This window comes from Rattus norvegicus, chromosome 3 (genome assembly GCF_036323735.1).
Source record: "Rattus norvegicus strain BN/NHsdMcwi chromosome 3, GRCr8, whole genome shotgun sequence".
NCBI classification, from domain to species: domain Eukaryota; kingdom Metazoa; phylum Chordata; class Mammalia; order Rodentia; family Muridae; genus Rattus; species Rattus norvegicus.
This window is the reverse complement of record NC_086021.1, coordinates 188,064,770-188,078,346: the sequence shown is the minus strand read 5'-3', so window position 1 is coordinate 188,078,346 and position 13,577 is coordinate 188,064,770. Positions and strand designations below refer to the sequence as shown.

The window sequence follows — 13,577 nt, the reverse complement described above, 5'->3', positions numbered from 1 at the left end:
GAGTTGGGGGTGGGTGTCCTAAGAGTCTCTGATGAAGGCTCATAACCTTACTGCATCCAGCGATGCCAAGAAGTCATCTTAAGTGTACCCTATGGTTATGAGTTCTAGAGTGGGGGACCCTTTCCTCTGTAGGAAGAATTTAAAAACCAACTTGTTTTAGTAGCAAATCACACAACTCCCAAGATAGTTTTTTAATGCTTTAATATCCTGCAAATGAAAATGTGCTTCAGCCATCAGGCCACTGGCTTTTCAGCCTGATGGCTGTTCCTTTGTTCCACCCCCTTATTTGGTCTTTTCCAAGTTACTAAAATTACAAAAATAACCGCTAAAAATTCTCTGTATCTGGCATATAAAAACAGCCAGACGTATCTCAGTAGTTACCTTAAAACAAAACAGCTCAAAAAAACACATCACAGGTTTAACTTCTGCAGTATTTTTCTTCATACAAAACACTAGTAAAATAGGCTTCTTAAAAATTAAATAGTGAAATACCAACTAAATTATATACACTATTACAGTACAAGTGAATGAGGCAAAATATCCAGTTCTATTTCCCAGATGGGGGAGGCCTTCTGTGCACAGTGTGTGCTGTGTGAACTCCAAAGACACCTTCTCTGGATGCCAGTGCACAATGGAGTCTTACAGGAAAAGCAGATGCAAAGACTGGGCACCCAGGGAGGATGCCTGGCTCCTGAGGACAGTGAGGGTGACGTCTTATTGCTTGCTGACTCTTGGTCCTCTGGCCCACGCACCTGCTCTTCTCCACACACTGTGGGCATAAGGGAACTGACCAGGAGAAAGCAAGAGGCTGGCTCAGAGGCTTCACCATCCAGCAGAGTGGACACCGGTCTTGCTGGCCTTTTGGACCAATCAAGTGCTCTGGAGGTCTGATGACACAGCGGAAGCCCCACTAGCATCTCTGCTGGATGGCCACATTCACCCAGGGACCTGAGGACAGGCAGCTGGAGCATCTCTTGGCCACCTGGGGCTGAGGTGTCTATGTGCGGCGCCTCTTGGCAGCACTGGGGCTGGAGGGATTGCTGTTGGCAGTCAGGACCTTGTCAGTGACCCGGCTGCGCTTCCGCTTGTCTGCCCCTTCTTTGCACCCCAAGTCTGAGGAGTTCTTCTCTTTGTCTTTGCTGGATTTTTCTAATGCTTTCCCCAAGCTCCCTGAAGATGAAAAAACTGGGAAACAAAATCATTTGGCTGAAAACAGAATATCCAGAAACTCATCTCATTTTCCTCTTCAGCTAGAGAAACCAGGCGTTCGGACCCAGTATGTTCCCCGGGTAAGTGCCCTGTACAGCTGGGCTCGAAGAGAAACCGAGTCTCTCAGGGGGTCTCCTGTCTAAGCCCACCCAATGCCCCCAGCCTTGGCCTCGGCCCCTTCCTCATGGCTCTCAGAGGCCCCCAGCCTTGGCCTCGGCCCCTTCCTCATGGCTCTCAGAGGCCCTCCCACACTGAGTTCATCTGAAAGGGATGCTTCGCTCCTGACTCTCAGCTTCCTGACCTCACTCTGCCTGAGGCTGGCCCGTGGTGGTGACGGCTCCAGAAGGCACTTCCACTCACCGTCATCAGCCCCACTGTGGGGGTCCACATCCTCCTTCATCTCCTCCTTCATTTCTTCTTCAATGACCACTTTTCCTGTGGAGGAGACAGCTGCCGTTCACTGGAAACCCACGGTGGTGGCCAGCGCTGGGGGACGGTCTGGCCAGGACTGCTTCCGACTCTCGCTGCCCACACAGGCCTCGGCGTCCATCGTAAGACGGCATCCATCAGGAGACTGCCTTTGAGCACCGCTCGCCCCAGCCCTCGGCTCCCCAAACCTCCCAGGCGCCACTGGAGGCGTGGTCTGAGCAGGGTCCTTACACCTCCCTGGAGGCCCCAGACCTCCCCACCTTTGGCCTGGTGAGGCTTTTTTTATTCCCAGCCCTGGTGGTGGCTGAGTCTCACCTTCTCGGACTTCCTGAATGATCTCATCGGGAAGGACAAAGTTCCTCTCTGGATTTGGGAATGGCAGAATCTCAGACTCGTGCTGCCGGCACAAAGCGTTTTGTATTTTCAAGAAACAGAAAACAGGGTCTCCGCTCACTAAGCTGTACGGAGGAGCAGGCTGGAGGCTGCGAGCTGGTGGGGCTCCTTGCTCCAGCTTGCAGAGTCCACCTCAGCTGGGCTTCTCAGATGACTAGGGAGGGCCAGGCTAGCACCAGCCAAACCAAACCAGAGGAGAGGACCAGGTTCATGCCACCGAGAGAGCCCTGGAGTCATAGCAGCTCCCCTGATGTGCTCACAAGGACCTGACCTGTTCACCATTGTAACACTCCCACCAGGACAATGTATCCAGGGGCGCCATGACCAACCACAGGCCCCTACAGCCCCACCCATCCTGGTTACGTAGTCTCACTGCCTGCCAGACACTGCAGACAAACCTGACTAGCAAGGTTACTAGTTACCTACACACGAGTCAGACACTGCCAGCTCTCCAAACCAGTTACCTAGCTACCCTCTCTGCTCTCAGAAGAGGAACAGTCTAGCTCCCACAGTATACAGATTCTCAAAGGACCCCAATACCGACACTGCACCCTATTACTGCCTTTTACGGTGGCTGAGGCTTCTCTATCATCTCAGCGCCCAACTATCTCCTTGACACTTTGTGCCACCAATCTAAAGTAGGTGTCCTGAGAAAGTGGTTAGTGAATCCCTAGTTTGTGCTTTTCAAGGCAGGATTGAGGAAGGAGCCTCATCTTTTGAGATCTTTGCATACCAAACCCCAAGTGAGAAGAGGGCTCTGTCCTGTACCACAGAGGACTCTGGGAAGGCAGCATCCGGGACTTGACTCCACCTTCAGCCCCCAAATGAGTGGGCCAGGGTCCACTCACCAGTGCCTGCATGTCGTACATAGTGCTCAAATGGTCCCAGATCACCTTGGATGGAACCTGGCGCCCAATATTCTGGCTGAACTTGTCTCGGATACAAATCATGTGGAAGTGTCGATTCACCCCTGAGAGGCAGGACAGTGGGTTGAGGGTTAGGATAGCACCTCTGTGCAGAGGACATGGGTGTAGGAGGGGCAGGAGTGTGCAAACCACAGGTGCAAGTGTTGCAGGAGTCAAGTGTCAAAGGGGACGAAGGGTGCCACAAGGCAGGTGGTTAGGGTGTATAGTAGGCGGGTCCTGGGCAGAGGGGCTGCAGAGGCGGGGAGAATGGAGGCGTTCCCTGGGGTAGGACTGTCTCAAGGGCAGGGAAGTCAGGAGTGTCCCCTGGGAGAGGGCTTCTCGGGAAGGAAAGTCATGGTCTCTTGGACTAACAGGGCACCCCAGAGTGGGAGGTCCCGCCCGTGCGGGGTCGCAGGCTCCGCCAGCCCGCCCGACGGTTTATCCCGCCCCACCCCCACGCCGGTGCGCGGCGCGGCGCTCACCGACAGGCTTGTGGCCCAGCATGGCGTGGAAGAGGCACACTTCCACTTCAGGGCTCCACACCACCGTCTCCTCAGCAGGGCTCGGGGCTGCCTCGCCTGGGCCCTTATCGCCTGGGGCGCCCGTGCCGCCTACCTCGGCCTCCCCCATGGCCGCCGGCGAGCGACGAGCGCCCGGCGCGAGAAAGGCTACTACAGGCTCCGCGCAGGCGCACTTGGTGTGGAGGGCGCGCACTCGCAGGGCTCGGGAACGCCGCGTGCCCGGGTCCGCGCAGGCGCAACGAAGGCTGGCTTCCGGTGCAGCAGCGACTCCTGGTGGTTGGCCCTTTTACTGCCTACGACTCTGTCCCGAGAGGAGCAGGAACAAACCTCATGCTTTAAAAATGCACCAGCTGGGCCTTCAGAGAGGGAGAGGCGAGCGGATCTCTCTGAGTTCTGAGTCAGCCAATTCGGCATAGCATGACACACACGGCCCAAAAAAAATCTGGGCTTCACCTGAGTAGATAACTTGGAAAAGACTCAGGCTGCACAGCTAGAAGTGTGTCTCCCTTTGCCAGTGATAAATTGTGCAGTATGTAAATTACACATCACGAAAACTGTTTAAGAAAAAATAGCTAAAAAACAACAAACAAACAAACAAAAAACCCAGGGGCTAGTGAGATGGTCCGTCCATAGAGATTCTTGTGCACAGACTTGGTAACTGGAGCTCCACCCCTGGATCCTAGAGGGGGCAGGAGAGAAGCAATTCTTAAGAGTTCTACTCTAGGGCTGGAGAGATGGCTTGGCAGAATGATAACTGCTCTTTCAGAGGTCCTGAGTTCAATTCCCCGCAACCACATGGTGGCTCACGACCATCTAGACCATCTATAATGGAATCTGATGCCCTCTTCTGGTGTGTCTGAAGATAGCTACAGTGTATTCATATAAATAAGTTTTTTTTTAAGTTGTATCTAACCTTTATATGTATACCATGGTATACTCACACTTTTGCACGCATGCGCGCGCGCGCGCGCACGCACGCGCACACACACACACACACACACACACACACACACCATAATTAAAGACTTTAAAACCCAACAACCACATTTAGTAGCCCTGGCCTGGGTGCAAATGACAGTTTCAGAATTAAGTGCTTCATTGGCATCAAAAGACAGAAACCTGGGCCCTGTTGGCCTTACCACCCCCATCTTGTCCCTACAGTGGAGGCTGTCAGAATTTCAGGCAGGTGTTAGTATCTCTACATGGGATTGGGTAGGGTCAAGTGCTAGGCACAGCAGCCTTAAGAACATGGTCCCTACTGGTCTGAGTCACCCCAGTCAGCTGTACCATGACCCCTACCCTGCCACCCATCCAAGCTTTTTTACTCACCTGACCCTCAGCCACGGGCAGGCATCAGAATCCCTTTCCTGACTGATGTCTCTCAGCTGTGTGACTAAGATGTCAAGAACCTTTGTAAGACCACGTTCTTCTCTGTGCTATGGGGCCACTGTAGCTCTGAACTCTGGGGTATTGATAAGAGCCATCTGCTGGCTACCGCAAGCTTTGAATCCAGTCCTGGCCCTCCACTTGCCCCTCACTCAGGCCTGCAACCAGATAATGCTCACAACAGGGGACTGTGGAGGGTTTCCCTTGTGTAACCCTCAGCCTCATCCATTCTAGCCAGTTCTCTCTGTTCTGTGTGACCTCTGTACACGGCAGTTTGCAAACATCTGTCCGTCATTTCAGAGATCTCTTGGGAACGTGTGGCTGGCAATCAGACTTGATCCCTATGGACAGGTTAGATGGTATAGGAGAGAAGAATGGCTTCATTCTTTCCACGAAGCCACAGCCCGTTTCTCTGCCAGGTAATAGGAAGTGTCTGAGCACGGAGGTCAGGAGCTAAGACTCTGCTCACTATCTCATGCCAACTGTAGCATGACACTGTTCATTTTCACGAGCATGTAGGCTCTACAGTCCAAACCCACGAATTAAGAGGAAGCTGTGCTTGTTCATTTTGTAGCTCTCCTGCGACTGTCGCTCTCTAACAAGGAGCTGTAGAGAAACCACTGGCCCATGATCATGTGTGTGCTCCTGCAGCTTCAAACTGAATTCACACCTGCTGGGAGCTGAGAGATTCCTTCAAACCTGACAGAAGGGTTTCTTTGGCCTGGGGCAGGTGTCTGTGAGGCACACCACCAACTTGTTGTAGAAGTCGCTGGTGACGTTTACTCAGATCTGTCTTCTCTGTGAGGTCTTCAGGTTGGTTCCAGGCGGCCAGGATAGGATTGGCTTCGCAGCAAGGTTTCCTACTTCCCAGATACAAAGTGGACAGTGATATCCAGTAGCCAACTGGTCAACTCTTTCCTCATTTGCTGGGACTTCTGCTGCATGAGTCTTTTATACAAGATGGATACGAGTGCTAGGATTCTTGATCCCAGGGTGAAGAGTTCAGACTGGGCCCCAGTGAAAAGTAAAGGCTCTAGAAAGGCTGTCCCTCATTTAACGGATACACAAGCCTTATCGTTTACTTTGGCCAGTATGAACTATTCCCCAGACATTCTCAACCAACTGATATTTCTTTTTATTTACTCAGTTGCTTATTCAGGGTCTTATGTATCCCAGGTTGGCCTCAAACTCACTCTGTAGCCAAAGATTACCTTGAACTCCCATCCCCAGTCCTCCACCTCCTAAGTGCTTGGATAACAGGTATCTGCTAGTACATATGCTGGGGACTGAACCCAGGACTTCATACATGCTAGGGAAGAGCCCTACCAACTGAGGTGCGTCTCCGGCCTCCTAAACAGTATTGCTTGTCTGAGGACCTGATGTCTCGGGAAGGAGATGGTCACTACTAACTAGAAGGAGCCCATTCCCACTCCGGAAGGAACATTTAGCTCTTGGTCACAAGAACTGGATCCAATGGGAGGCGTATTTGTAAAGGCTCTGGTTAGGTGCCATCCTGAGACCTTTGGTCACATTGTCTCTTTGCAGACTGCATCTCTGAAGTGGTGAAATTTCCCACAGTGTGACTGGCCCCACGTTGCTCCCTTAGCACGTGTGGGAGACCGAGGGCTCTGGACAACAAGTTCTGCTTTGGAGTCAGTCAGCCTGCTGTGGATCCTGTTCAACTGTGTTCACCCGATGGGAACAGGCCATCCTCCGGACAACATCCGAACACCGAGAACAGCTCTGCTGTCTTCTCCTGTGGGCTGTGGAGCATTAGAAACTGGGAGCCTAGAACTAAGCAGCTGTCAGGCAGGACCCTTGGGTTTCCAATTCAGGTACAGTATTTCCCTACAAGGATTGCGGCTAGGTTGGACACCCATGCCCTGACTAACATAGCTTAGCTCCACCCCCTCTGCCTTCCTGTTTATGGTAAGTTGGTGTGATTAAGGACCTAGGTGATTATCTCCATTTTCCTTAAGGCTGCTTGTTGTCTTCTAAAGTTATGGGCTTCGCTGGACCTACAAAGGCCTCCGGGTGAGGACCTGCTGCAGCCAGGCTGCTAAGTCTTGCCTGTAGGGGGCAGTGCTCACCAACTCTTCGGATGCAAACCTGCACTCAGCTGTGAAATCCACACCAGCAAGACCCGAGGGAAGACGCACTCCTGAGCCACTTCGGGGTTTTCACAGGAGCCAGCTCTTCAGAAGGGGCCTAGGAAGGATTGCTGTGATACCCAGAAGGCACGTGTTTCTGGGCTCTGGCTCGGTGTGTTTATTTTAGAGGATCAGATTCCAGGATCACCCTGAGACATACTACCCCAGGGCAGTATTGTTCTTAAAGGTCATGTGGGGTGGAGCTGGGGCTCAGCTGAAGCTCACCATCTTCGCTTTTTTAGTTTTGGGAAAGACGAGATTCACGAGCCACACCTGACTGGCAGGACCTTTGTCCAGCTGGTGAGCAGTGACTCGGAGATCTGAGAAACTCCGCCCAGCTGAGGGATGAGGGAGAGTCTCTTTGCTCACAAGCCAGTGGTGGCATCTGTCAATGAGTATTGTGTCACCAAACTTTTCAAGAAACCTTAAAAGTGATGCCCCTACTTGCCTCTGGAGGATGGGGGAACCGAGGCACGGGAATGTTGGGTATCTGCTATTCTGGGTGAGGGAGGCAGGTTTCACAATGGGACCCAGAACATCAGCTGTTCCTTGCTCTGGAAGTGGTGAGCCCGGAATTGTCCTCTACACTTTCTGACTGGATGACTCCCCTTTTCTCTGTCCCCAGGAAGTTCTGCTTTCCTGTGGATAGAGAGGTTTAGAATGGCCAAGGCAATGGGAGTGGGATTGAGGTTAGCAGTCTTCCCTGGAAGGAGCCTGCATAGGAAGATGTTCTGGCTGGGATGGAGCTGGTAGCTTGGCATTTGACTCTCAGACAGTGTGTGGGCAGCTGCTCCTGGACTCAGGCCCTTCCTCTTGGCTTCTCAGGGTCTCTGTCTCTTGGCCTCTCGTCGTCTGTTTCTTGATCTTAGAGTGTTTATTCATGTTGGCTTTGAACGTGACTCATGACTCAGCCAAATGTCAGCAACATCTCTGCCTGCAGGGCTGCTTCCTCCTCCTCCTCTTCTGTGAGATTAAGGTTTTCTGTTGTGTGATGGAGAGAGCCATTATTCTCAGCTCAGATCCCTGGGGCCCTGGGCAATTATGATTTCAGAGCACTAGAGAATACTAATGCAGCTATCTCTCCCTCCATGGCGGCTATGCCTGTGTTACTAAGAATTTCAGTCTCAAGGAGTTCCAATGTGACCAAGAAGGGCTGAATGTATCTTTAAAAGGTTCGACATGGTGCCCATTAATCCAGTTTTCAGAGGCCAGCTCTGCTCTCTCTATGGACCAATGAAAGTAACAGCCAGTGTTCTCTTTGTAGGAGCAATTCTTTGTACAGACATAAGGTGCCATTCTGAGATAGTTCAGGCAGTACAGAGGTTGCCGTGCAAGCATGAGGAACTGAGTTTAGCTCCTGGAGTCCACATTAAAAAAAATTGTGGGGCTGGAGAGATGGCTCAGCAGTTAAGAGCACTGACTGCCCTTCAAGAGGTCCTGGCTTCAATTCCAGCACCCACATGGCAGCTCACATCGTCTGTAACTGCAGTTCCAAAGGATCTGGCACCCTCACACAGACACACATGCAGACAAAACACCAGTGCACATAAAAATAAATAAACCTTTAAAAAAATTGTGGCATGCATCTGTAATCTCAGTGCTGGAGAGGTTGAGACAGGCAAATTCCTGGTGGAGTCTTGGCTAAGTGATAGAGCTTCAGGCCAGTGACAGACCCCATTTTAAGGACAAGTTGGATGGACTGAAACCTCAGGTGGACTGAAACCTCAGGTTGTCCTATTTATATAACACATTCTCTCTCTCTCTCTCTCTCTCTCTCTCTCTCTCTCTCTCATAAATAGGTATGTGAACGAACACACACACACACACACACACACACACACACACACACACACACACACACACACGAGACATAGTCCCTGTTAATCCAGCTTCAAGAGGCTAGCTCTATTTTTTTCCCCCAGAACCAACACAGAAGAAACTCTTTCTCATTGCAGAAGGATCTTTCTTTTTACAAAAAGAAACAGTCTGAAACAAAGTATCTTCTGCCATAGTACTGTCCTTAAGGCAGTCTTGGGACACCACAGCTTTGTAACGGATATGCAAATCTCAAGGCGGAGGGTCAAAGGCTACCTTGGTAGATACAAAGTGCACTGAAGCGAGGACGAATCTGACATGAGGAAATGTCAGCCGGCCTCCCCACATGGCATTGTGGCCAAAGGCTGACATTTCGGATAGGAGAAAGGCATTATGAGTATTCTGGTGAGAGCAAAGTGGCAGAGTCCCTACAGAACTTGAAGCCAGCATGACAGCTGCTTCTGAGCCAGCAGCCTTGGGTGCATGAAGACAGAAGTTGACAAAAGAGTGATGAGCATCAAAGCCCCGAGTTGCACCCAGCTCCTTGAGCGCTAGGACACTGAAGTCTGAGAGGGACCAGAAGGGCACCCTGCAGCATGTGCTCCAGGTCTGGTCATATGAAATGCAGGGGAAATACAAGATCCAAAAGTAGGAAAAATAACCTGACTCCTGGAGCTCGTGTACCAGAGGAATTTCTGGACTTACATGTCTCACAGAGAGAAGGGCAATGTACAGTTTCTCAGAAAATGCTACATGAGGAATGGATATGGTGGAGCATGCCTACAATCCCAGTACTTGGGAGGCAGAGGCAGGAGGGTCTCTGTGAGTTCTAGGTACCCTGGTCCATATAGTGAGAGTCTGTGTTAAAAAGGAGGAGGAGGGAGGGGCAGGAAGAACCTGACTAGACCAGTGAATGGACCGGGCTGCAGCCAAAGACCGGAGGATTGAGCAGAGGACTCAAGGTCTAACGCAGACCATCAGAGATGCCCCAGGGAGGGTGTGAAGCATGTTGTGTAAGGAAACTGGGAGGTGAAGCAGAGACAAGAAAAGGAGGCCAAGGGTCAGAAAGCAAGGCTCTCAAAGTAGCAACCTGAGCAGCAGAAGCAGTAGGCTGGAGCTAAGAGGCCCAGGGAGAGGATCCTGGAGACAGGACTCCGAGGTCAGAGGAAGGGAACGGGCAACTGACATGGATATGACATGGGAAACATAAACAAAATATACTGTCTTTTCTAACAAAGGGACGACTGGGACAAAAGAAACTCATTTTTTAAGAGGAAGTGGGTGATAAGTCATTTTCCACCAACGAAGTGAGCCAATTCAAACCAACTTAAAGTATCTGAAGGCAGGTTTATGGGGGGGGGGGGTGGGACAGCTCTCAGGCAGGCTTACTGTCCCAAGGAATGAGGCCAGGGAAGTCTCCTTGAGGAGAGAGACAGAGGGGGTGGAGAAGGGGGGAGGGAGGGAGGGAGGGAGGGAGGGAGGGAGGGAGAGGGAGAGAGAGAGAGAGGGAGAGAGAGAGAGAGAGAGAGAGAGAGAGAGAGAGAGAGAGAGAGAGCGAGCAGGAAGAGAGAAAACTATATGGAGTGGAGAGGCCAGGGGAGAGCTCTTCTGGTGGAGGGGAGTCCAGTCCCCTCCACACACTGGAAAGTTCAGGGCATAGTGTGTGTGTGTGTGTGTGTGTGTGTGTGTGTGTGTGTGTGTGTTGGGACATATGCCAGTCATACCCTGTGACAGGTCGTGACTGAGAGATGCCGGGAGAACTTGAAGTCCAGACCTGCTGTGGTACGTTACACACACACCTCAACAACAGTTGCAAACACACCACTTGTTAAGAATCCCTCCCAAGTAAGCATTTTTCTAAAGTAAAAATATATGCTCAAGTTTCGTTTCTCCCTAGCAACCACAATGTTTTCAATCAGCCAATCAAATTAGAATATGAGGCTGAGTTCTGACTACTCAGAGTGAGGCATAGGATGCCTTGTATTATGGATCAAACAAACAAACAAACAAACAAACCACAAAAGCCTTGGAACCCCGCAGGGTGTCCTTGCTTGATGGTTTAGCAGAAGCAAAGCACTTTGCTCTGCTCTCATACTTTGGATTGTGGGGTCTTTTTCTTGAGACCTCAAACCTATATTCCTAATAGTTTGACCCTCAATGTGTCAAACCTGTGGCTAAGGGTTTTCATCCTCAAAGGTACATCACATTGCCTCGTTGCAACAGTGCTGGATGTGGAAACAACTTTCCCACTAATGGGATCCCCAAATCAAAAGTAATTGGTCACATGGGGATAAGGCCCCCATGCGAGCTCTGCAGCAAATGGGTAACTTCGTGCATAAATCAAGGTAGGAAAATATTACAAATGTCAGAACAGGCCTAGTGGTTGAGATATCCAGGAAGATCTTTGAGTATGGTTGAAATGCATACTCTAACAGAAAGCAAGTGCGGACGTGAACTCTTTCCTCTGTTCTGGTCTCCTCTGAGGAAGCTGGCTGGAGGCAGTAAGCAATTCCGGCAGAGTATAAGAAACCTCCACATGGGGGCTGGAGAGAGATGGCTCAGTGGTTTAGAGCACTGACTGTTCTTCCTGAGGTCTTGAGTTCAAATCCCAGAAACCACATGGTGGCTCACAACCATCTGTATTGAGATCTGATGCCTTCTTTTGGTGTGTCTGAAGACAACTACAGAATATATATATAATTTTAAAAAAAAGAAAAGAAAAGAAAAGAAAAGAAAGAAAGAAACTTCCACATGGGACCCAAAGGCACTGAGCTGGAGGATTTCTTCATACAGCATAAGGTGGTCCTTAGGACTTTGTTTAGGACTTTGACCTGTTGGGGATCTATTCTGACCCATCAATAGAGAAGGGTCTCCGTGATGCTTTTTACAACAGGTGGCCAGCCCCGGTGGCAGTTGTTTCTTCTTCTTGGTTCCTCTTGAGCCATCGGAGGGTGGGGGGGAGAACATCAGCGGGAGGGGGGGTAAGACTTAGTCTCACAAGATATTTAAGTTTGCTGTTTGATAATAAAATGTTTAACTATCTTAAGTCTAAATCACTTTGCTGCTGTAGCTGACCTGCCCGAGGTCCTCTGAGGCCGGAAACTGGATTCTCTGGCATTTAGCACCCCATCCTAAAACAGCAGGGGATTAAGAAAAGCAGCCTTTGTTCTATCTCTGCGGGAACTGTGGGGCTCTAACTCCCAGCTTGCTAGATGAAGTCATAGGAAGAAAAGGACACTTTGAAAAATGACTTCAACCTTTATTTCTAGGTTCTCTCCAAAACGTTTCCTACTAAAGTTCTCTAAGAAAAGGGGATCGGGTAATTAAGTAAAGGATTAATTGCTAGAGCCTTCTCCCTCTTGTTCAGATGCCTCTCGATTGTCAGGCTAGAGGGAGATTTGGAGCAATAAACTTCTTTTGAACCAGAAGAGAGTCAAGCTCACAGAAGGAAAACTCTTATATAAGCAAATATTCTTTTTTTAAAAAAAGGATTTATTTATTATATAAGTACACCGTAGCTGTCTTTGGACACACCAGAAGAGGGCATCAGATCTTATTACAGATGGTTGTGAGCCACCATGTGGTTGCTGGGATTTGAACTCAGGACTTCTGGAAGAGCAGTCAGTGCTCTTAACCACTGAGCCACCTCTCCAGCCCCACAAGCAAATATTCTTAAACTCACATAAATTCAAACACAGATTCATGCATACACTTTCATAAATCTCCATTCGAGCCAGTCAGACCCAGCTCTCATACTATCTCATAATTATAATTATGGATGTGTGAGCACATCCATACTCACGTATGACTATGGAGCAAAAGACCGAGTGCCAGTGCAAAAAGAAACTCACTCATTCTGGATGAAAAATGAGCTGCAATCCTTATTGCATAGAGAAAGATAAAGCTTCCAACCTTTTTATTGCTAAATGAATGGACCCAAGTCTGTAAGAAGAAAGCTTTGTCCTTTTCAGTAAGACAAAGCCTGCCTTGCTATTAAGAAAGGACCTGTTCTGTCCCATGGTGAGGAGAAGCCTGCCTGCTTCTTCTGCTCTCTGCAGTTTCTTCTTTTTTCCTCTTTCCCTCTGCATTCTGCACATTGCTCTCTTAATACTGTAAGTTGCCTTATAATTTCTGAGTTATTCCACTCTGTGTTCTCCTTCTAATCTTACTCTCTCCTCCTGCTCTGATGTAAAAGTGCCCTTGCTCCCAGTGCTATGTTCCCAGATGCTCTCTCCAATGTTATGGCCACCAATGTTATTCCTGTCAATGTCACCTTTCTTCATCTTTTGCACCTTTTCTAGAATAGGTCACAAGGTTTTTCCAAGCATCCCCTCCCACACCCCACCTCCTTTTAAACAAAAGTTCACTAGAAGTTCAAACATAAATTCAAACCATAAATTGGGTAAGAAGTTTACAACAGAGAATGTTTACATGCATGTCCATTGAGAGTGATTACCTGGCTAAATATTCATCATTTGTCACTAGCTCTTCAAGCTCGTGGAGACCATAACTTTTGTGCCTAAGTTATAAGTGGAGTTTTGTATAGATAATCCCAGTCAATATTTTATTTTCTGTCCTTGCACCTATAATAAATCTTTGGTTACCTTTCTAATGACCTTTGGTTAACGTCTTTACAACCTCTTGAGATGTGCTCTGAGTAGTACATGCCTGCTTGCTATCTCAGAAGCGATTAACTAGTGACCCGCAGATGTCACACACACAAGACAGGGAAGGATCCACTTTGAATATGAAGAAGGATAAGAAAACTC

General features: G+C 49.4%; 1 protein-coding gene across 4 annotated transcripts; it reads right to left on the bottom strand.

Moving 5' to 3' along the window:
- Positions 1-184: 184 nt before the first annotated feature.
- Mrgbp (MRG domain binding protein) lies at positions 185-3,652 on the bottom strand. 4 transcript variants are annotated; one of them, NM_001173739.1, is given in 5 exon segments: positions 185-1,185; positions 1,570-1,644; positions 1,954-2,035; positions 2,880-3,001; positions 3,419-3,592. In NM_001173739.1, coding segments are annotated over 5 exon segments (615 nt in total). In that variant the 5' UTR covers positions 3,567-3,592; the 3' UTR covers positions 185-997.
- Between the last annotated feature and the right edge of the window lie 9,925 nt (positions 3,653-13,577).

What these genes read in the sequence shown, in the direction of transcription:
- Mrgbp (XM_063283891.1), bottom strand. Translation starts at nt 3,566, where the DNA reads ATGGGGGAGGCCGAGGTAGGCGGCACGGGCGCCCCAGGCGATAAGGGC. An exon ending in TGTACGACATGCAGGCACTG is followed by an intron (nt 2,036 to 2,879) that starts GTGAGTGGACCC and finishes TTGTGCCGGCAG; the next exon opens with CACGAGTCTGAGATTCTGCC. An exon ending in CATTCAGGAAGTCCGAGAAG is followed by an intron (nt 1,645 to 1,953) that starts GTGAGACTCAGC and finishes TCTCCTCCACAG; the next exon opens with GAAAAGTGGTCATTGAAGAA.